General features: G+C 35.3%; 2 protein-coding genes across 4 annotated transcripts in view; both read right to left on the bottom strand.

Moving 5' to 3' along the window:
- Positions 1–250: 250 nt before the first annotated feature.
- Positions 251–12,928, bottom strand: LOC114147804 (titin-like). 2 transcript variants are annotated; one of them, XM_028022440.1, is made up of 13 exons: positions 12,513–12,928; positions 10,747–11,055; positions 9,459–9,728; positions 9,089–9,193; positions 8,362–8,421; positions 7,869–7,988; positions 7,397–7,597; positions 5,002–5,193; positions 4,554–4,637; positions 4,105–4,296; positions 2,847–3,020; positions 2,522–2,710; positions 251–1,013 (listed from the first exon to the last, which is right to left on the bottom strand). In XM_028022440.1, the coding sequence occupies exons 1-13, from the start codon at positions 12,559–12,561 to the stop codon at positions 679–681; spliced, it is 2,280 nt and encodes a 759-aa protein (XP_027878241.1). In that variant the 5' UTR covers positions 12,562–12,928; the 3' UTR covers positions 251–678. The 2 variants fall into 2 exon arrangements, with proteins under 2 accessions (XP_027878241.1, XP_027878242.1); XM_028022441.1 differs by lacking the exon at positions 4,554–4,637 and having other exon boundaries at positions 12,513–12,915.
- Positions 12,929–13,863: 935 nt separating this feature from the next.
- The window catches only part of klhl6 (kelch-like family member 6), a 42,511-nt gene continuing 34,431 nt past the window's right edge, over positions 13,864–21,943 (bottom strand). The window contains exons 3-7 of one of the 2 annotated variants that reach the window (XM_028022443.1): positions 19,777–20,226; positions 19,439–19,676; positions 18,790–18,992; positions 17,423–17,636; positions 13,864–14,861 (exon numbers count right to left, since the gene is read on the bottom strand). In XM_028022443.1, coding sequence (XP_027878244.1) covers positions 14,563–14,861; positions 17,423–17,636; positions 18,790–18,992; positions 19,439–19,676; positions 19,777–20,226 — 1,404 coding nt within the window. In that variant the 3' untranslated portion in view covers positions 13,864–14,562. The remainder of the gene's footprint in view (positions 14,862–17,422; positions 17,637–18,789; positions 18,993–19,438; positions 19,677–19,776; positions 20,227–21,943) is intronic. The other variant, XM_028022442.1, reaches the window with a different exon arrangement.

Genomic DNA, 21,943 nt, shown 5'->3' with positions numbered 1-21,943 from the left:
TTGAAAAACAGAATGAGAAACATTTTAGTGTATTGCTGTACAAAGCAAAAGATGATTCTATAAAACTATATCATCAGGGAGATGAAGTTATATACACAGTGCACATTAAATTTTTCATTCTCGAAAAAAAATGACTGTATTGTTTTCCTTCTGATGAAGAAAATATGCACTTTGTCTTGATCCATCACTAAAAATTCCTCAACACATACTGTGTAGCTTGTGATTGATACTTGCAAGTCCATGTTTAGAAAAAGATGGAGCACCCATCTTTCTTCAGCTTACCGTAGAATATCTCAACTTGACTATCTCAGAATAAAACTCCTTGTTACTTTTTATTTTGGTCTTTGTTCCTTTCTATCTGTCTTCTTTATTTGTTGGTTTCTCTTGGAATTGTGCCCATTTGTCATGTTGCCTGAGAGCTCCAACAATTTGCCCATCTTTATTCTCACTGAAGCTCTTACTTTATATTTTCGTCTGCGTAGGTTAATCTTCGTCTTCAGCAGATTATAGTGCTACGTCTGATCTTGTTCTTTTCTTCTTCCTCTGAGACTGTATTTTCTCGATCAGGTTAGTCTCAAAAGTCTTTGCATTGCTGCTTAGTGTCTATTTCTTGGTCTTGAATCTGTTCTGTGAGAATCGGGAAACGGATATTTGTTGTCTTAGTTTGGGTGGTGTTGGTCACTTATTTTGCAGGGTCTCCATTTCAGATTCTGTTTCAGAGACAGCAGGTTGTTGCTCCTCCACTGTTGTTTCTGAATCAGTCTTTTTGGGAGTGGAAGTGGGCAGAACATGCTCCTTGTTTTCTGATTCTTCTAAGAATGATGAAGAAGATTCTCCTCTACTTGTCATTACACACTCATCTGAGTCGATGTCTTGTTTATGTACAGCCTTTGGTGAACTCTCTGGAGAGTTTTGGCTCAAAGGAGAATTCTCCTTGGCAACAGGCAGTGGCTGAACATCATTTTCAGGGGTTGATTTTGCAAACTCATTCTCCTCTTTCTTACTTCCTGAATCTGAAACAGACAGTAACAGTTGTGCTAGAACCCATCTGCTAAAAATTTGCAAATATGTTGAACAGTTCATTGTAAGTAATCCCCCCAAAAATATCCCTGCATGGACTTTTTAGGACTGAGCAAAGCACAAAAAAAAAAAAAAAAAATCCCTTCTAAACAAAGCAATGGAGTGCATTAAAGGTAATCAAATTGAGTCCTTCTTCCAGGTTGTGACATGCTTGTGTAAATACAATTTAACCTGTCAAAACTGATGAACGTTAGTCATTCCTATAGATGGAAAAGTTATTCACAATAAGTGTTTTCTTTTCTGAATCAGAAAATACTAGAACATCATGAGTAAACAATAACGAAACCACCGATGCTGAACCTATTGTGTCGGGTTCCATATTCTGAATATAGAAGACATAATTTAATCTGGAAGCTTTGGAGATGAGGACATCATAAAAATAATAATGTTGCTTTGGGTTTATACTTTATGATAATCTTGATGTATTCCACTTGACAAAACAATGACAGTTTTGTTCTTTGAAATACAGAAACAGGCAAGAAAAACATTCAAAGCAACCATATTAAAGAAAAATATGTACATATAATATGCAAAAAAAACTAAAGAAAAAAGATTAACTGGGCAAAATGGCGACAGAGGAAGTAACACAGCTACTAAAAATATAAGTAAATAAAAATCATCTCATCATTAAACATATGACACCTTGTTATATATCTTTCTTTTTTGAAAAATATCCAACAACCCATTCAAGGAAGTAAATAATTTCCAAGAAAATATTGTGGAACATCAAGTACTATATGCCTCACTTTTGATGTACTCCTCTTGTAAAATGTACATCAATATTATAATCAATGGTAGATCAATGGTATAAAATTTAAAGTGCCCTGCTGGATTATAGTTATGAACATCATTTTCCTTTATGTCACCCTCTTGTTTTATTTATCTGTCCATAATAAAAGCTAAACGTTCGATGAACCATGAGTGCCCCCAAGTGGTCGAATAATTATTAAACAACTATAAGACATCAAGTAATGGCTCAAGTTTCACTTTTGGTTTCAACCATTGAACATCTGAGTTGAGCAAAGCATCTGACCAGTGTAGTGTCAATTAAGGGATGTTAATACTACATTGTTCTTTCAATATTTGTGCCACCAGAAGGTATGTTATTCTCCTGTTGCATCATGTATTTCAATACCATTAAACATAAGGATGTATAAAATAAGAGGACAAGGGTGTTACTAACAATTGTTGTAAAACTACGATAATAATAAATAAAACAAATAGGTTAGGAGAGCAAATAGGGATATAAAATGTAATATTTGCTTTGAAGCCTGGAAAACGTCCGGTGTTAAACAACCAAAATGACAATGACATACCGCAAACAGAATAAACTATATATCAGTTTTAATATAAAAAAGTTTCAATTGCTTTTTCTTTTCATAAAAAAGAAATTTTTGTGGTACTGTGTTTAAAATAACATAGTTAGTTCATTTGTACTCACTCTGATTTTCTGGCACTTCATTTGGATTCCCAGAATCTGAAGGATCATTTGAAACTGGTCTCTTATCTTCTGGGTCTGTATTTCCAGTCGCTTTTTTTAGTGCAGAGAAATTCCGAACGAGGTTGGATTTCTGAGACACTGAAGGAGGATGTGGAGCTCTGTTATCCTCATCCTTATTTTTCTCTGAGCCTGATGAACAAAAAAGAAAAAAGCAGAAAGTGATTAGTGGTTAATAGAGTTAGGAATTTTTAACTATAAAAATAGCAGAGAAACACATAGTGTAATGTATGTATAATATTGTAGCCATTATTGCCATTCAGCACACCAGGTAAAGCATCCTTAGTCTCTTCAGCATCTATAGGAATATCCTCTTTATCCAAAATGTCTGGAAATTTATCTTCATCCCCTAGTTTTTTGTCATCCGTACAAGGATGACCAAGACGGGGTGATGCCTCAGGAAGAGATGAATTTCCACTGTCTTCAGGTTTTTCACTTAAACCTATAATAGAGACAGAAAAGCTATAAGAAAAACTAATTCTTTCAAGGCAAGCAAAGGTTTATTCTTGCCACTCTTCCACAGACAATATTACCTCTAGAAAAAGACAAAATGGTCAAAATTGTGACATTAGAGGAAGTAAACTGGTTGCTAAAATAAAACAAAAAATCAGCTCATTATTAAGCAGGCGACACGGTTTCATATCTTGTTATGTCTGCTTTTTGAGAAATAACCTACAATCTTCCAAGCTTGATGAAATAAAGGATCTTCAAGGAAATGTTGTGGGACATCAAATCCTGTCATGTCTTTGAAATATGCCTCGCTTCTGATGTTCTCTTCTTGTAAAATGTACATGTACTTTTGATCAGTGGTGTGCACTACTCAACAATGCACACCATTACTGCAAACATTACTTTCCCCTGATGTCCTTGCCTTGCTTTTATTTATTTTTTCCATACTAAAAGCTAAACCATCAGGGATTTTTTTTTTCAATGCTCCATGAGTGCCCCCAAGTGGTCAAGCAATTATTAGATAAAACAATCAGACAGTAAGGGATTGCTTAAGTTTCATTTTTGCTTTAAAATATATATTGCAGGTTTAGAGTGAATTAAAATCACTTATCTAGTGCAGTGTGAGATGAAGGAATGTTACTATCAGGCAATACTGCAAAATTTGAGGTATGTTATTCCCCTGTTGCATTATGTCTTACAAAACCATTAAAATATAAAGTGTTTTAGTCACAATTGTTATAAGACCGATATAATAATAAATTAAAAGGAGTGTTGATGAGCAAACAGAGGTATGAGACAGACATTTTCATTAACATAATGTTGCTAAAACCAGATTTAATGTTTTCTTTGAGGTTCAGAAAAAGTCAGGAACGAAACAACCAAAATGACAAACAAAATGGCATAATATAAACAGAACATAAGGAAGTTCACCATATATTAGGTTTAGGAGAAGAGATATTGTTTGAGTTACTTTGTATGTTCAATATCTTTTTTTAAATACAACAAATTGTTGTTATAAAAAGGAGTTTTAAGAGTGTTTTCTTTAAAAAATGGTTAGTTAGCTTATTTGAACTCACTCTGATCATTTGACACCTCATTTGGATTTCCAGAATCAGCAGGGTCATCTAAACTTTGCTTCTTGATAACTTTCGGATTTGTATTTTTAGTCACTTTTTGTAATGCAGAGAGATTCCGAACAAGCTTGGATTTTGGAGGCACCGGAGGAGGATCTAAAGCTTTATTGTCCTCATCGTTATTTTTCTCTGGACCTGTAACATAAAAAAGGAAAAGAAAAAAGAATAGAAACAGAAAAAAAAGTTAATAGGAACAAATTACTTTTTTTATGTACAGATTTCTATTTTAATTATCAGAATTTTTTAATTCAATACTTTGAATTTCTTTTGGTACTTCTCAGAGACTTCATGTCATTTAGAATTGTAGAGGAAGGTGATAAATAGCTTTAAAAAGTTTAATTTCTAATGATAGCAGAGAAAGCAGATTTTAAGGTAAGATCATGTGTGCTCACCATTGCCATTTGGCACACTAGGTAACGCATTTTCCTTAGAGTCTAGAGAATTGTCCTCTGTTTCCAATCCTTCTGGAAGTTCATCTTTTCAGAAACACAAATCAACCTAAATAAAATTCTAAAATATTTTGATTCCAAAAGGCAATTGATTTTTTCAGTACTTTTCATTTTAGCCTCACATGTTTGACTGGCTATTCTTAGTTAAAGATTGTAAATTGCATCTGCCAATCTGAAGATAGTAGCAGTTTTTATTACCAGACATTGTAATGTCTTGCTTTTATTAGAAAAGTCTTTCAAATGTTTTCTTCCAAATTTGTCCCACATTTATCTTCATCCATCTGTCATGTGCTCTAATAAGCCTACCTGTCCTGCTGAAGAAACGCATCCCCAAATGATGCTGCCAGCACCGTGTTTCACTGAGGCATATTTTTAATCCATATGTACTCACTACTTTCAGATGACAAAGCTATTAGCTCAGGATCCATAGTCTCAGGATCTGAAGGGTTGTTCTCCAAGACTTCTTCCTCCACAACCTCAGCTTCATTAGCTTTTCCATTCTCCATCTCAAATGAGATGCAAAGTTGTTTAACCGGCGAAGAGAAAGGAATTTTGCTGTCTTGGACTTTGTTCTTCTCTGAATCTAAACCACAAAATAATAAAAAATGTGAGTCTTCAAGGTGATGCAAGAGTGTTAGTTTTCCACCACAAATAATTGTGGCCACTTAGGCCACTGAGTTTAATTTTGGTCTCATCTAACCAGACACCTTCTTTTAAATGTTTGATGCACTTCTTTATTGTTTGTGGCCATCTGCAAACATGACTTTGATGGACTTCCAGCCATGAAGGACTGACTACAGGAGATTGATGTGTGAACGGTTAATCCTGCAACTGCATACTTTCAGTTTTAATAGAAACAGGAAGGAAACTCTTATGTCATGTGAACCTTGTAACCCCTACACTAAGACAACACTCGTTCTCTTTGCAAAACTGGTGCATAAAGAAAGGATGTCCTTATGAACCTCGCTATATACCCGATTTCACTTGGTGAAAGCCCTGCTTTATATTTCTCCAAAATACTACCCTTAACCTGTCTAGTGTGTTCTTTAGTATTAATATTGCTTTTTCACTAATAAACCCATTAGGTCTTCATAGAATGACGGTATTTGTACTGAGATTAAAACACATTTTCAAATTAATCTTTTAAGATAATTAGTTGTAATGACTGTTATTCAAGAGCATTAGAAAGGGCTGAAACAAACATTTTCTTTCACAAGCTTCTTCTTTTCTTATGCCATTGTACAACTAATTTCTTTGTCTAATTGAAAATCCAGACCACTAAGTTACTGACAGATATCTTTAGAAGTTGCAGTATTTCCACATAATTATCAGAATACTTGTTCCTTGGCTACATCAAGGGATCAAAAAGAAAATTACATAAGCCCCGGTTCTTACTTTACAGATGTTCTCAAACTCAAGTTGCATGTGAACGCAAGTACAATATTTAATACATAAAAAAACTGAGTGAAAAGTGAGCTGTAAACATTACCGTTACTTGCAGAGGCAAGTTGGGATTTGCCTTAACCTGCATGTGGCTTTTGTCTAACTGGTAAATTAACTATGTCATCAAGGAGCATAATTTGGTGAAGATAATTACAAGAAAACATGTACAACCGTTTGGATTAAATGAAACTTCATTGTTGTAATCAAACTGGTCAAACGTGACGTTTCAGGTGATTGTCTTTTTACGTTTTTACTTGATAGAATATTCCTGTCAGAGATTCACTAGCGCAAATGGGTGTGACATGCTGTCACATCAATGAAATGTTATTTGGAGCAAGCACAAAACAGTGACTGCTTGGTTTTATTGAAAAATAGCTCTATGGCAGTGGAAAAAACTGTTTTCCCCTTCCTGATTACCTATGTTTTTGCATATTTGTCACACTTTGGTGTTTCAGAACATCAAACCAATTTAAATATTAGTCAAGGACAAGACAAGTAAACAAAATGTAGCTTTTAAATGAAGGTCCTTAAGGAAAGAAGAAGAAAACAAGCCTTCATGGCCCTGTGTGAAAAAGTGACTGCTCCTGTCCAATGCTCCCGTCCAATGGCAGACTTTGGAAGGGAGCCATTTTGGGGCCCAAGGCAAATCTTCGTAAAGGGGCCCTCGCCCACGTCTGCCGTCATTTAGCAGGAGGCCCAAAGGGTGAAAGATCCTGAAGGGCTGTCACAATGACTTAGGGCAGGGTGCCTGCAGCTGTGGTGAGATTTATTTTACACAAGCGTTTTTTTGGTGGGGGGTTTGTATTAAAAAAAAAAAAAAGATCAAGAAAGTAATCATTCATACAGGATTAGAGTATCCAAAAAACATATTTCAGTAAGCACAGCACCAGTTCAATAAATTTTAATCCAGTAGAAGAGTAACCATCCAAGAAATTACTTGAGATTTTTCGAAACAATGAAATGTGACAAACATACAAGAGATAGGAAATTGGGAAAGGAGCAAATGCTTTTTTCACACCACTGCAATTTGTCTTGACTTTAATTGGTTTTTAGCAACCTGGGTGTCCATGCATACTTCACAGGGGTCAGAGGTGGGAGGTGTCGGTGAGGGGTTACAGCTCTTTTCTTCAAACAAATGGTGTGAGTAACTTTTAAAAAAAGACTTTAGAAAATAGTAAAAAAAATACTTCTACAATACTACAATACTTCTTATGGTGAAATGAGAAAGTAGCAAATGTCAGCTCTATGTGAAGTGTTTTTTGTGTCTAAAAATACTTTTAAACATGTTTATGGCAGGTAGTAGCAGAGGGAAAAATGCTATTTTTTAATCCATATGTACTCACTACTTTCAGATGGCAAAGCTATTAGCTCAGGATTCATAGCCTCAGAATCTGAAGGGTTGTTCTCCAAGACTTCTTCCTCCACAACCTCTCTGGGCTCAGCTTCATTAGCTTTTCCATTCTCCTTCTCAAATAAGGTGCGAAGTTGTTTAATCGACGGAGAGAAAAGAATTTTGCTGTCTTGGACTTTGTTCTTCTCTGAATCTAAACCACAAAATAATAAAAAAATAAAGCACAGTGTAATATTGAATTTTTACAGACTTTGTAAAAAACAATGTCTGACTTCTGATACAGCATATTAAACTTCACTTTGTAACTTAAGACGCCTAAAATGATTTTTTTCACTTCATGCATTTTTGCCATTGTTTATACAGAAAAATATTTCCTCTACCACTACCAAGTTCTTTGCTTTAATTTACATGAAACAGTTATGCTTCACTTTCTTTAATCAAGTAAATCTTTCGGTAGAGTTTACCCTTTTGGGAAGGATCCAACGGGGTGTCATTTCTTTGGTTTAGGTGTCCAAGAGCATGTTTAGAGGGTAATGTAGGTGCTCTGTCCAGAAGACCCTGGCTTTCTTCACTTCCAGATGTTGCTAAGAAAAACATCAAAAGACATAATAAATGTAACTGGAAATCAATAATTATAACAATGACACTGTCACTGTTAACAAATAATTTACATGAAGATGATACTAAGAAATGCCTAATATAGAGAAAAATCTAATCTGTTACTGTAAACCTGCTTCTTTGTTTCATAGCAGACCACCATAGAAAAATTACTATGAGCTGCTTAAGAAAATGCTGTTTCAAAATGTAAAATCAATTCAATAATTGTTATATCATATCTAGATGACAACTAAAAGGCAAAAAAAACATTTCTGTCATTTACACCAATAAATTATTACAAAAACTTTAATTTTTTTGTTTGACTTTTTTATCCCTTGTGCAGACAAAGTACTAACATACCTTTTGGAAATCCAGAATTTGACAGAGTTTCCAAATCAGACTTCTCACGATTTGAGCGTACTATAATCAAGAAAAAGGTATCATGATTAAGTGTCAGAGAACTGTCTATCAATCTACTTCTTCAAATCTTTGAAAAAATAACTACAATAAGGAAAGAATCAACATTTTTATCTGTGCATATATTTCTAATGAGGGTACCGACAAGAAATCTACAACAGATATTAGTAACAATCAGAGAAATTTACACGTATGAAGAAATTTAAACAAAGGAGCAATTCATGTGTAATATTGTAAAATGCTAGGTATTGAAAACATTCATTAAAATGTATGAAATACTTGATAAAAGTAGCTTGGTGGGTGATGACAGCTGCAAGACATATGGAGAAATCAATTGAATGTATAGCTTAGGTTAGATATTGACTTATGAATCCAGCAAATGACCTAAAAATTTTAAAGTTTAGGGAGACATATATTGTGAACTCTGAGAATCTATTCTTTCCATAGTTTTTCAATTGGATTCATATGGGTTTATTAACAGGGCCATTCCAGCTATTTTATTTTTTTTCCTGAGAACCAATTGAGTTTCATTGGCCGTGTGTTTTGAATCAATGTCTTAGGAATCTCTATGGCTTATTTTGTTCATGATGTTCATGATTTCAATTATTTAATTTTATTCCACTTTATTACTCATAACCTTATTAATTAACCAATTTATTTGTGACAGTACCTTTTTTAAGACAAAAGAAGACCACCAGCAGTAGAATCAGCAGTAGAACAGCAACAACAACAGCAACAACAACACCAGCAATCAGTCCGGTTTGAGCCTTTGTCTCTGTAAAGAAAAAACAAAGTGAAAAACAAAAAACTGTACATAAAAAGAACAAAACTGTTAAAAAATAACTAAACTGCAGAAGATAAAATGGATAATCTGGTCCGAAATTACAATAAAATTGATTATAAGCATTTACCATACATCTTTTATCTGCTTTTGTTCACCAGTTATCTCTGTATTAAACACATGGCCATTGAAATATGAATAATAACCTCTAAGGTATGTTTGTTTACTAAAGAATAAAAGTGTAAAACAAATATCTTACCAGGATAGCAGTCCTTAGCAAAGAACACTGCTGAATCTTGAGTGAGTGGGTTGTTTACAGTACAGTTGTACTGACGATCATCAAATTCACCTCCAAGGGAAATTTTCAGCATGTGTCCGAGATGAATCTTTGCATTTGTGCTCCACTGAAACCTCAGTGAGGACTGATCAGAATGGGATGGTAAAGAGCAGAGCAGAGTTGCCTTCCCTGGTGACTCAGAAGTGCTTGCATTGTTTATTTCACAGGATATGGTAGGCTTGGTGACTTTGTCTAAAATAAGGCATAAAGGCAAACAAGTTACATGAATTGTTTCATCCATACTGATTGATTCATAAAAAAGAATATCTGACAAAATATTAAATACTAAGAGTTTGCCACAAAAGAACTACATTTGAATTATTTAATTAAAAAAATAATAATAATTTTAACATTAATGTTAAAACAAACTGATTTCAACTGCATATCGCCCTGATAAATCAACCATCTAATACAGTGAAACAATCTCCCTGAGTTTTATGATCTCAGTCGCAAAGATCTATATCAGTTTTGGGATCAAACTAAGAGCAAAGGTCCATCTAAGTGGACAAATATATTATTATCATGTTGCAGACTGTTGCATCAAACAATCATTAGGAGTTGTGAACTACTAGAGAAATCTAACTTTTTTCAAAAAGAAAACCCAAGGAATCAAATATGAAGCCAAGGCATAAAATTTACTGTTACACAACTTGAAGTTTAAGAGAGAAACTGAAACACTATCAGAGTTGCACACCAGTGTCTGTTGAAACAACAACATGCTGCGACTTGCAGAAAAAATAAGTTGCAAAATTTGCCTTTGATAGAAAGTTATTTATCAAAATGTGCCTTATGCCTGATTAATGCTATTCTTGTATTGAAACCAGTAATGAAGTATCATGAGGTAACAGTGTGCAAAGTAGGATGATTTGCCCAGAGACTTTGATACAATCTGGATTATATTTTACAGGAACTGGACAAACCTCCCACATCCATTAGACAGACTACAAGTTAAAGGCTCTTCTGCACTGGCTTGACTAACCATCTGTGTTTCCTCCTGGAACTACATTTTTTAAAATGTGTTACCCATGCTGCGATTCAACTCTGTAGGAACCTATTCATAGCAATAATGGAAACTATGCATAAAATAAACACTAAAAACCTTCTTTATGGCTTCTCATCGGCTAGTTACTTAAAAGAACAGAGTACTCAATGTCAATCTAAAACTGCTGTCAGAAATGTTTATTTTTAGGGAAAAAAAAAAAAAGCTTACCAATGACTATCAGTTCATATCTTTTGGTCAGGTGTTGGTTGTTAATTAATAATTCCACGTCATATGATCCACTGTCTTCATATCTCAGGTTGCTAATGGACAGATCTGCAAAACGCCAGCCAAGAGTGGCCCGACCTTCATATGACCCAAAGAATTGTTCTTGTCTGCTATCAAAATGCACCACTTTGTGTACGTTGTGTCCTTCTATATGCTTCCACAGAATGTCGGCAGGGGATTCTTTATTGTCGCTGAAGCCTGGGAAGTCGACTTTCTCCCCAACCAGTACATATTTTGCATTTTGTCCAGAAACTACAAAAAGAATTAAAGTGAGAGTAGACATGTTAAAATGTAAAAAGATTAGTACACTATACAAAACAATGTAGTAAAGTAGAATTTCAAGTGCACCCCTGAGAATTTGTTTACTCAAACACTAGGGGGGGAAAAAATGATGAAGTTCCTAGATTTTTATTCTTTCAAAATATATATGGCCCATATAGTGGAAAAACACAAGATATTACCAAATATTTTTGGTCTAGTTGATTTTTTTTTTTTTTTACCTAGAAATGAAATAAACCGCCAGTGAAAGTAGTACTTTTTAAAAATCAACATCAATAAATTATTTACTTAAAACAAGCTCTTAGATTTTACTGAAAAAGTACTTGTAGGATGGTTTTCCTCTGTTTCAAGGGTACCAAGATATTTGCACTGGTAACTAGAGCAGAAATTCTTGGTAAGACATTGCATTTTGCAGGGTAAGCTCTTCAACCAGTCATTTTTAATTCAAAACATGTCCTGTCTCCTATTATTGTCAACAACTTCCAAAAAGTCAGCAAGATTTAATTCTTGTGGAGCCTAAATACCCTGTTTTTTATTTATTTATGTTTTTACATAATTATAAAAACGTCAATTTATTAATAAGAACTAACAAAAATATATTATATTATTCTTCTCTATTGCCCACCCTTGTGAATGTTTTTATTATGAGGTCGGATAAGATTCTTTATCATTAAAACTGTTAACCTAGTCACAGGTAAAACACTCCATGTAGCGCGTAAACACAGCAATATTTACAGTTAGAATATACAGACAATGCTGTCAACGTCAGCAATGGTAGCTGCCCTAACAACACAAATTATTAACAGAAGAGGTTGAAAATAGTTGGAAAAAATTTGGTTTTTAGTCTTCATTTCTCTGAAATGATTTTGTTAGGATTAAGAGACCAACACAAGGTGATGGGACCTCCTTCATTTTCAGATGAGTTGGGCAGTGCTCAGTGGGAGGTTTAAAGCTTAGAATATTGTTTAACAACCAAAACCTTCGCTACTTTTCCACAACTCTGTAGCTGACCCGACTGGGAAGTACCATGGCAAACAAATGTCTGTTTGCAGTGTAAGAAAAGATAATAATCTTTTGTTGGAATTGCAGAGCTCTGAATGAACAGAGCAATCTCCACCCAGAGATTCCTACACAAAGATCAAAAGATGATAAACACTTTTAAGAAAGTTATTATACATCAGAAAGACAAAAACATATAGTTACGAGAATCTTAATACCTTAATAAAAGGTAATAAAGTGTCTTAAGTTATAAACGTTAAAGTGAGTTGGACGTGCAGTCAGAATGTGTACAAATTGGGTGTAGAAGAAGAATGTTGTCCTTGTGATGTTAAGGAAGAAGTGCGGTGTTGTTTTGTCATTATGTACAATGCATGTTTACAGAAATGTTCAAAGTAGTTTGAAAAGTATTTTTCATGTATAATTAAACTTACCCAGACAGCAAGTAAGAGAGAAGCAGGCGATGAAACACCGAAGATTCATTTCTGGACCACCGTCAAATTGAATTGGGCAGTTTAACTCGAGGCCAAAATTTACTTTCACTTCGCTAAACAGGTAAGCGACAGCACAGGTTACCGAAGCCGGTTAGGTATAAATAGAAAAAAACGTCGAGCATTTTACCTAAAATCGGTGTGGACAGGATTGAAAATAATCTTAAAAATCAAAGGTAAGCTTAAGGAACGACACGAAACAACCTGTCTACTTGCGGATTTCGAATTGCTTCACCTGTGTTACACCTGAATTTCCGGTGTCCTTCGCACCGGAAATGAGTAAATATTACTTCAACTATTAAAACTCTTTCACTAGTAGCTTTGGGAAAATAAATAGTTGTTCCCTAAATTAGCATTCCTAGTAGGGGAAATATAAATACCTTAGATGATTAAAAATGGAAAACATGAAACATAGATAAAAATAAATAAATAAAACGTTTACTTTGAAGCTTTCCGTAAGAGGACCGGAATCAATTAAACGTGTCTTTTCCAGCTTTTCGTGTCCTTGTTGGGAAGCAGCATGTTTATGAGGAAAGATAAGACTTACAGACAGCAAAAGCTACGAACATTCCTTTCGTAGGACTACTTAGATTGGTTTGTGGGCTAAAAATTCAATTGTTTTCTTTTTTAAAACCACGCAAAATCTACTATTAATTTGGTGTTTGCCTCCACATCAGTTTATGTCGTGTAGTCCAAAATCAGTCATGTTTTACAGCAACAGTTTTTTGGAACATAAATGTGCATCTCAGTAAATTAAAATGTAATGGAGAAATCATTGCAGTAATTAAAACCAAAAAGTGGACCTATTTCAAGTATTTCTGTCAGTTTTACTAATTTTGGTTTACAGTAATCAAAAGTCAAAATTCAGTTTCTCGGATATTTAAGATATAGCATTAAACCATAAAATAAGTTTCTAATACATAAATGTTATGTTATGGCCACAGCTAAGTGTTGCGCTCAATGTTAATCGAACAGACTAACTTTAACAATTTGTTTATCTGTGTTTATCTAATATGTGCACATAATTTCGACAACAGAAATTCCAAAATGTTTTACTCTAAGTGGGCTATTTTGTTCCAAATTTTCATAATATTTCACAAAATATAATGGTGTAATCACCTGATTACACAAACTGTATTTAATTTTGTGTTATAAGACTTTAATCTTTGTTTTTGTTCTTCGAAGTAAAATAATAATTTAAAAAAACAATGCTAATTTTCAGTTTCATGATAAACTAAATACAATTCTGTCATTTTAGTTTAACACTTGATAAGGTACTTATTTTCAAAAGATCAAGTGTAATTCATAACTTTATTTAGTAGAAATAGGTAAAAAACAAATAGCTGTTTATATATTACAGGAACCTAACACATGACATATACAATCATGGGAAAGACTGCTTACTTGACAGATGAACAGCAGATAGTCATTAACAGGGTACAAAGACATTAAGCAGAAAAAAGGTAAAAGAAGCTGGCTGCTCACACAGTCATGCATCTAAGCAAATTAAGGGAAAGTTTAGTGGAAGGAAAATCTGTAGTAAATTAAGGTGCAGAGTCAACAGTAAAAGGTGAGGGAAGAGAGAAAAAAACCCTAAAAACAAGGACAATGATTTGTTGCTCAATGTTTCAAAGACCAAGATTAAAATAAAATTGTCTTTTGAATTGAATTGCTGAAATAAATTGCTATTAAATCATATTCATTGTGTTAAGATTAATCTTTACTGCTGAAATGTCGTTAATACACATATTTATACATATTTATACCCCAGAGAACACAAAATCAAGGAAAGATATTAACAGTTATTTTTAATCAGAATAGAGCTCAAGAAAATATATATTTATATTTTAAACTTTCACTGCTTACATTAGTACAAACACAGTAATATCTCATGGTAAAGTGGCAAGTGAATGAAAAAGATACACTTTCCCTGCATCATTTTGATATGTTACTTGCTGTAGCAAAACTAAAGTCTGGTACATGAAAGCTTGTGTCATTGGCACTCTGACGAAGGTGTGACTCTGTGAATGTGCGTGTAAGACTTCATGAGCGTCACACTGCCATGGTGGGATACGCCCAACGGTAGGACACACTCCTCTGTCAACACCCCTCGATCCACATCCCAGCACATCACCGTGGAAATCACTTGGTTCTTGTTATCCCTCCCCCCTGTGATAAAAAGTTTGTTGTTGCAGGCTGCAATGGCACAACTTGCCCTCTCCCCCAGACGAGCCACCAGGGACCAGGAGTCGGACAGAGGGGAGTAGCAGTACATGGCGTGCATGGCACCACCTGGAAGAGCAATAAAGAATTGAAGATGAGCTAAAAGTTATGTCATAAAGCATACAAGCTACTAAAATTGATGACTCAAATATTAATGAATATTATGTATCTACTCATTTTTTATCTTAGCTCATTTGTAAGCACACAGGAGTATGTGTGTGTACCGACACACATACTCCTGGACCACTGCTTCTGTGTTTCTTATGTCTGTTCAGCCTCCATCCAACTGTCACAGCTGGTCTCCAGCGAAGTTAAGGTTATCCTTAACCTAGTTTTAAGAATAACCAGCTTGGACCTGGTTATCCTGGTTAACCCGGTTAAGGCCATTAACCAGATTAGGTTAACCCTAACCTGGTTAACCCGGTTAAGGCCATTAACCACGTCAAGGTTAACCCTAACCTGTTAACCTGGTTAAGGCCCTTAACCAGGTTAAGGTTAACCTTAACCTGTTTTTTCCAGGAAGTTTCTTCCTGTTGACGTGGAAAATTATAATAAGGTCACATCTGCTAGTTGTATTGCTATATGTTTATTCTAAGTTCCTGTATAGTCCCACCAAAATATAACTATTTGGGTTACATGTAGAAGGTTGGGAGTTGTTTTCCACAGCTGCATTAGAACCAGACTGTCTCACCCCTTGTTTTGGAGCCTTTATCCTTGATATAAAACTCATGTGTTGTTTCTGCCTGGCAGAGCTTTTCACCCAGACTTGCTTCATTATTGATTGTCCTATGAGCTCTCTGAGTTGTGCACAATTCATCAATAAACCTGATTGAGTGATTTTACGTGAACAGTGCTTGGTAATAGTGTTTTTTCAACAACACTGTTTAAATAAAATGTTTCTCTCCACTGTAGTCCCATGCTTGCTCAAGCAGAAGCATTGCTGCAAAGCTAACCTGGCCTTTCTCAGCTTACCAACACAGTACAATTAACTTACTTTAATTGTACTGTGTTAAAATCAGCATAGAATTGGACAATATATAACTCATTCAAAATTTGAAAAACCTAGATTAATATGAGCTATTTGGACAGAAATGTATTCTGGACATTATGTGTATTGGAGCCCTTAGTCTTGTAAAGAGCCATGAAATTAAGATTTCAACATAGATGAGACATAAATAAACTGAAATGAATACACATGGGTTATTGAAAGCCACATATGGATTTACTGTATGTACTGATAAATGAGTGCCTTGTTGAACTCTTCATACCCCTTGAACCTTTTCCCAAACTTTAGTGTATTTTATTGGGATCACATGTGATAAATCCACACAGAGTAATTGATCATTTTGAAGTGGAAGAAGGGGGATAGATGGTTATTATTTTTTAATTTGAAAAGCATGTTCCATTTTTCTTATATTTCAGAATAACATGTTACTTTCCACTGATCCATTGGTCTAAAAATGTCTAAAAATATGTCAAAGTTTGTGCCTCCAGTTAGTATAGCATAATTTTAAAAAGCCCAATCAGCAATGATACCTATTTTACGCACTGTTCTCCAATATATTCACTAAATAAAATTAATAAAGCTGCAGAATATGGCGAGTATGTAGTGTTAAAATATTATTTTCTTGCTTTTATGCACACTTTAGATGCTACCAACATGATAAAGGTATGGATAACTCCTCTGTTATTTGAAATTTTGAGGGGTTAGAAACTGAAATCAATCCCAGCTGTTTTGAAGGACAAGTTCTTTGCAGAATGTTTGAGCATTGTTCATTATGCATTTCAAATAGTTCATGATATATGAAATGTTTGGGTGGGTTACTTTTCTCGTTTGAAAGTAAGATATCTTGGTGCCTGGACTCTTGCAAATTTTGCAGAGAATGTGGTTTGGCATAGAACTGGTGAGATAATGGCTTGCCTTTCCTGAGGCTGTGAAGGCTGTGTTCCACTTTTGCACCTGTGCATGCTGGTTGTCCTGTAGTGCAAATGCAAAAGCAGAACTTCCTCTGAGAGGAATGTAGCCTTTGATAATATGTCTGTGACTTTGCTGCAGTTTAAACCAAATGTTTGCATTGAAATAAGTCTACGTTGGCTTTTACACTGTCAATATTATGCCAACCAGAAAAGATAACAAGCAATTTACAACATCAAACCATGTTGGTACAGCTTTCACAGAAATGAGCTAAAAACCGCCACAACACTTCAGAATCATTTTGCTATGCATGTTGAAGTGCTAAATAGCAGTTCTGAATGCAGTGGCGAATTTCACACATCGCCATGTTCTCAGCAGCAACATTATTGTTTTAGGGACTTTGCCTTGCACATGAAGAATTTGACATTGTATTTTATGCATTGTAAATAATTGCAGATTTCAGGGTTTTTTTTATACAGCCTTTAATTTTTAATTTTAAACTTCAGAATTTCTCAGTCTTGCTGTACCCTGTTTAAGCATTTTTACATTTTACTGGTTTCACATACATAATGACCAAATATTTTACAAAGAAATTAGGAATATTATCTTTGTGACATATTAAGCTATTTATCTAAGTTTCCACACCTCAGATAATATCTTTGTTTACATCTCAAGTAACATCCAACTTTTTTTTAAAAAAATACTTCAAACTTACCAACGACGTAGATGCAGTTCTTGAATGTAACAGCATTGGTGCATTTGGTTTCTATAGGGATGGGTGCCCGCAGCTCCCAGCTGTCTGTTCCTGGTTCCCAGCACTGAACTTTATCTGTGGCTAGTTTTCCATTAGGACCACCACCGATCACATAGATCCATCTGCCAAAGCTTGCTGCAGCAAAAGAGCTGACACCCACTGCAAGAGGTGTCACCTGTGGTAAATACATAAAGAAGTCTACTAAGCAAGATAATATCAGTAAAGGGAGCTAATGTGGTAGTGATTCACAGACAAATCTCTGTTTAAGTAACATTTTTTATTGCACGCAGTGTAACATTAGGTGATATTACACCTGACCAAGACCTCCCATCATTCTCTAGGCTTTCCATGGTTTTTCAAACTTTGCCAGATTGCAGCAAATTTGAAAAAAAAGTATTTGTTTGTTTATTAGGATCCCCATCAGCCATTGCCATGAAAATAGTTACTCTTCCTGGGGTCCACATCATAAAAAAACATTATTATAAAAACAGTTACACATGTTTAATATAACATGTGTAAGAAATATAATATAATTAAGTGATAAATTTACAATTATAGCACTAATAACGTAATTAAACCAGGCTCCTTTAAGTGCTCTAGCATTTGTTACATTTAAAAAAATGTGAAGGAAGGGAGTTTTATTTGGGGAATTCTAAGGAAGGCAAATATAATCTTGCCTCACACTTAATAGTGAGAACATATTTTTAATCCTGCTTTCCTCTTCCCTGTTTTATCACAATGACAGTGACCAGAAGTATGATATCTAAGATGTTTCCCCACAATTTGTAACATTTTTCTAAGCATATTGGAGATTTGAAACCTCCCAAACCTCAGATTTATGCACCTCCAACATAATTTGGAGCTTTGCTGTGGTAGACTCCATCACTGTTTTCATCAGTTTATCAGCAGCAAGAGGAAGGTAGATGGCTTTACAAAGCACAGTACATATCTGTTTGCATGTTTTAAATGCCATTTTTGACAGCAATACATCTTGCATCTTTTAACTGCACAAAACATTCCTTAGTCTATGAGCAATCAGCCAACATGCACATTTCAGAGGTGTATGCACTTGTCCTTTGCGCTGTATACCAATGCTGGGAAAGTGAGTGTTGCATTTCTTTACATTAACCCCACTTATTGGGATAGTGTAATAAGATAAAAAAAAATGAAAAATGGCTGGGGAAGTGCACTGGGGATTCTGTGTTTCTGATGTACATGAGGAACTCTTTAAGATCATCCATGTTCAGGGGAATTTTTAATACTGGTGTGGTGTAATTCGAATATAAAAGGGGACTTAGAGACATCAAAGTCAATTTTGAACTAATTACCTGTGTCCAGCGATTGTGAAAAGGATCATAGGCTTCCACACTAGCAAGCCTCTGAATCCCATCAAATCCACCCAGAGCATACACCTTTCCGCCATGAACTGCCATCTTGTGTCTCCAGCGTCCATTCAACATTGACTCAATTTGGATCCACTTGTCCAGGGCGCCGTTATATTTCCAAACATCGTGTTGGGTCTCTTTACCACCTACAGCAAGCAAATCATATGAGGAAAACGTCACCTTTCACCAAGACTTTATATCCCTCTATCCTAACATGTAGACTAAAGATTAGTCTTGATGCCTGCATTGGAACATGTGGTCATATCTAGGTTTAGTGCCAACAGGCCCAAGACCTTGTTTTAACTTTTGCAGCGTGCGTCAACCTTGGCAGTAAAAATACCCAAAGTTAAAATGTCAGTTCCTGGGTTGGGAAACGCCTAAAACCACAGTAACTGTTCTGCAGAAGACACCACGCCTTCCTGTTTGTTTTGTTCTCTAGTAAACTCAAAATGTATCAGTTCAGCCATCACATTTCAGTTCCAGTAAAGATAATATATTTTGGAAGCAACAATTATGATGGAAGATATCAATAAAAATTTATGGTGGCATCATATTTCAGTCTTTATGCATAAGATTGTGATTGATTTCTCACCTGATATGTAAACTTCATTGTGGAAAGTGATGCAAGAAAACTCCACCCACTTCTTGATTTGGGTCTCATCTTCCATTTCTGTCATTGGCAACCGGGCCACCTCCAGTCGGCTGCGTCTTAGAGGATCCAAGCAGGTGACAGTGGGAATAAAGCGTTCATCCTTAGTGCATCCTCCAATGATCAGAAAAACTTCTGACAGAAAGTGCTGCACTCGTGGTTTGGTTCGCTCTGAAACCACCTACGAATACGTCAATGATAAAGATAAATATTTGTGTAGCTCTCAAAGCTGTTTTTAATTCCAAAAAGTGAGATAATTTGTCTATTTAATGGATACAAACCTCTCTACCAGAAAGGTGATACATGCGAGCCTCTTGCAGCAAATAGAAAGCCTCAGTGCAGAGACGTATCAGCTCATCTGACTCCACTTTCTCCACAAAGTACGCCGGCTCCAACAATGGCAACCGCACATGTGAAAGCAAGCTGGCCAGTAATGGATAGCGTTCATCTTGCTGGGCTCTCACCCAGCACATCAGAGCTTCAAAGACACACTCCTCACACTTCACATTGAGGTCATCCCTCTGCAGGATGGCCTCCAGAGACTCTGCAGGCAGCTCTAAGAAGTCCTTTTGCTGCACCACCTGAGAAAACTGAGAGGTGATGAAGTCCTGAGCCCTGGTCCTCAGGGTGGGCAGAGCGTGACTGTCAGCCAGATTTAGGATCCCTATGCAGGTCTCTAGATGAATAGAGTTGCTCAGAAAGCTTGCACATGCATCGACCACACGGAGGAACTGAAAAACAGAGGACATTTTTGTTTATTACAGTCATCCCTGGCTGACACAGATTTACAACACTCATTACAATAAAAGTAATCAATCTTAAAACTGAGGAGATGTATTTTCTGATGTCATTTTAAAACAGTTCTCCAAAAGGCTTGGAATGCTGTATGACATAATGTGGTAATATTAATTTCTTTAAAGGTTTAGTCGGCTCTAGTGACCTCTTTTTGACAGTCGTCAGACAGGAAAATGGTTGTTAGAGAGCCTGCATTCAGTCTACATGGTATCCGGCTGCTGTACAGGCCAGTGTGGCAGTTGTCTCCACTAATTCTTTTATAGCTTTGCATTTTAACTCAGTTATGTGACTCGGCATCAGAATATGAATTCACTGCTTTGTCATATTGGCGAAAAGAAGTCAGATGTCAGAATGACTAATATTTTCAGTAGTTAATGGTAAAAAAAATAGCAGTCTCTTTCTTCAGAAGTGTACATACTACTTGTAGACTTGTTGCTGTAATTGACTAACCCTGTTATCCAATGGAAGAGCATAACCAGGAAAAATTCATCATGTACTCGTCCTATGCAGCTCAGTCCTAAGATCAGCTTGCTGTTCTATTATCCAGCTTCCATTTACAAGCACCACACATTATGTGCGTCCCGACTTGATCAGTTGGATGTTTCCTAATTTGTTACACGTCGTTTATTATGGACAAAAAAAAGTTGATCATTTTCCATAAATGATCAAAGATTATCCAGAAATATACTTTCCTTGGATACTTTGATGACTGTCTTCGGATATTAAAAAATAAACATACTTTTCATGTAGTTTATCTTGGAAAAAAAAGGGTTTATTAATTTCTCTAAATTATAAAAATGTTTCCAATAATACACACACTTTTCTTGGAGCAACAGTGGCCTGTGAAAAGTTTGCACACTGTAACTTTTGAACTTTATAACTTTTAAGATGTCCGCTTTAGTCATATCAAAGATGTTCTATAAAACTTCTTCTCTACAGGTCTTACACATTTTGTGAAGCAAAAACGAAGCCCAGCTACAAATTGACAGTTATCCACAATTGTCCATGTTCAGACCGCTTTATGTAAATGACAACTTTTGTAGAACCATACACATAATTTTAGTGTTGTTGTGTGGAAAATAAAACACACAATCATTTTCCATTATGACGCTAGCTACAGACGTGATGGTTTCTGTGTTCCACTATAGCTTTTTTAAACTCATGCTTTAAATAGAAGCTAAATCACTCATGCCCTAAGATATTTCTTTATGCCACAAGAAAGTTTCCTGTTTCATTCATTTATCAGTAATATACGAAGTCCCTAACTTGTGACTAATATTTTTATGCATTTCAGGCATTTTTCTGGTATTTATGATGGGTGTATATTGTTTTAGGAAATGTTCTAGTCCTCACACTGATTTCCACCACGTAACTGTTGTTATGTTTGATTAGCTTCACTATGGAAAAGTTTTTGATTTTATTTCCATCCATTTGCCCAGCCGTGTGACTGTCTTCATTGTTTCTGTTTCTGTTTGTCAGCCGTTGTGCCTGTACATGGTTCTGTCTATATGGTTCATAAGGTTTATAGATACTTCACTGAATTTTTAATAATATCATGAACTGACATTAGTTTAGCCATCTGAGTGAAAAAAAATATCTGTCTAGTAATAGTTTTTCAATATGCACCAACGGTAAATGGCATTTTCCTTAATA

Source organism: Xiphophorus couchianus, chromosome 7, assembly GCF_001444195.1.
Source record: "Xiphophorus couchianus chromosome 7, X_couchianus-1.0, whole genome shotgun sequence".
NCBI classification, from domain to species: Eukaryota; Metazoa; Chordata; class Actinopteri; order Cyprinodontiformes; family Poeciliidae; genus Xiphophorus; species Xiphophorus couchianus.
The sequence above is the reverse complement of the archived record's forward strand: the minus strand, read 5'-3'. Positions and strand labels throughout refer to the sequence as shown.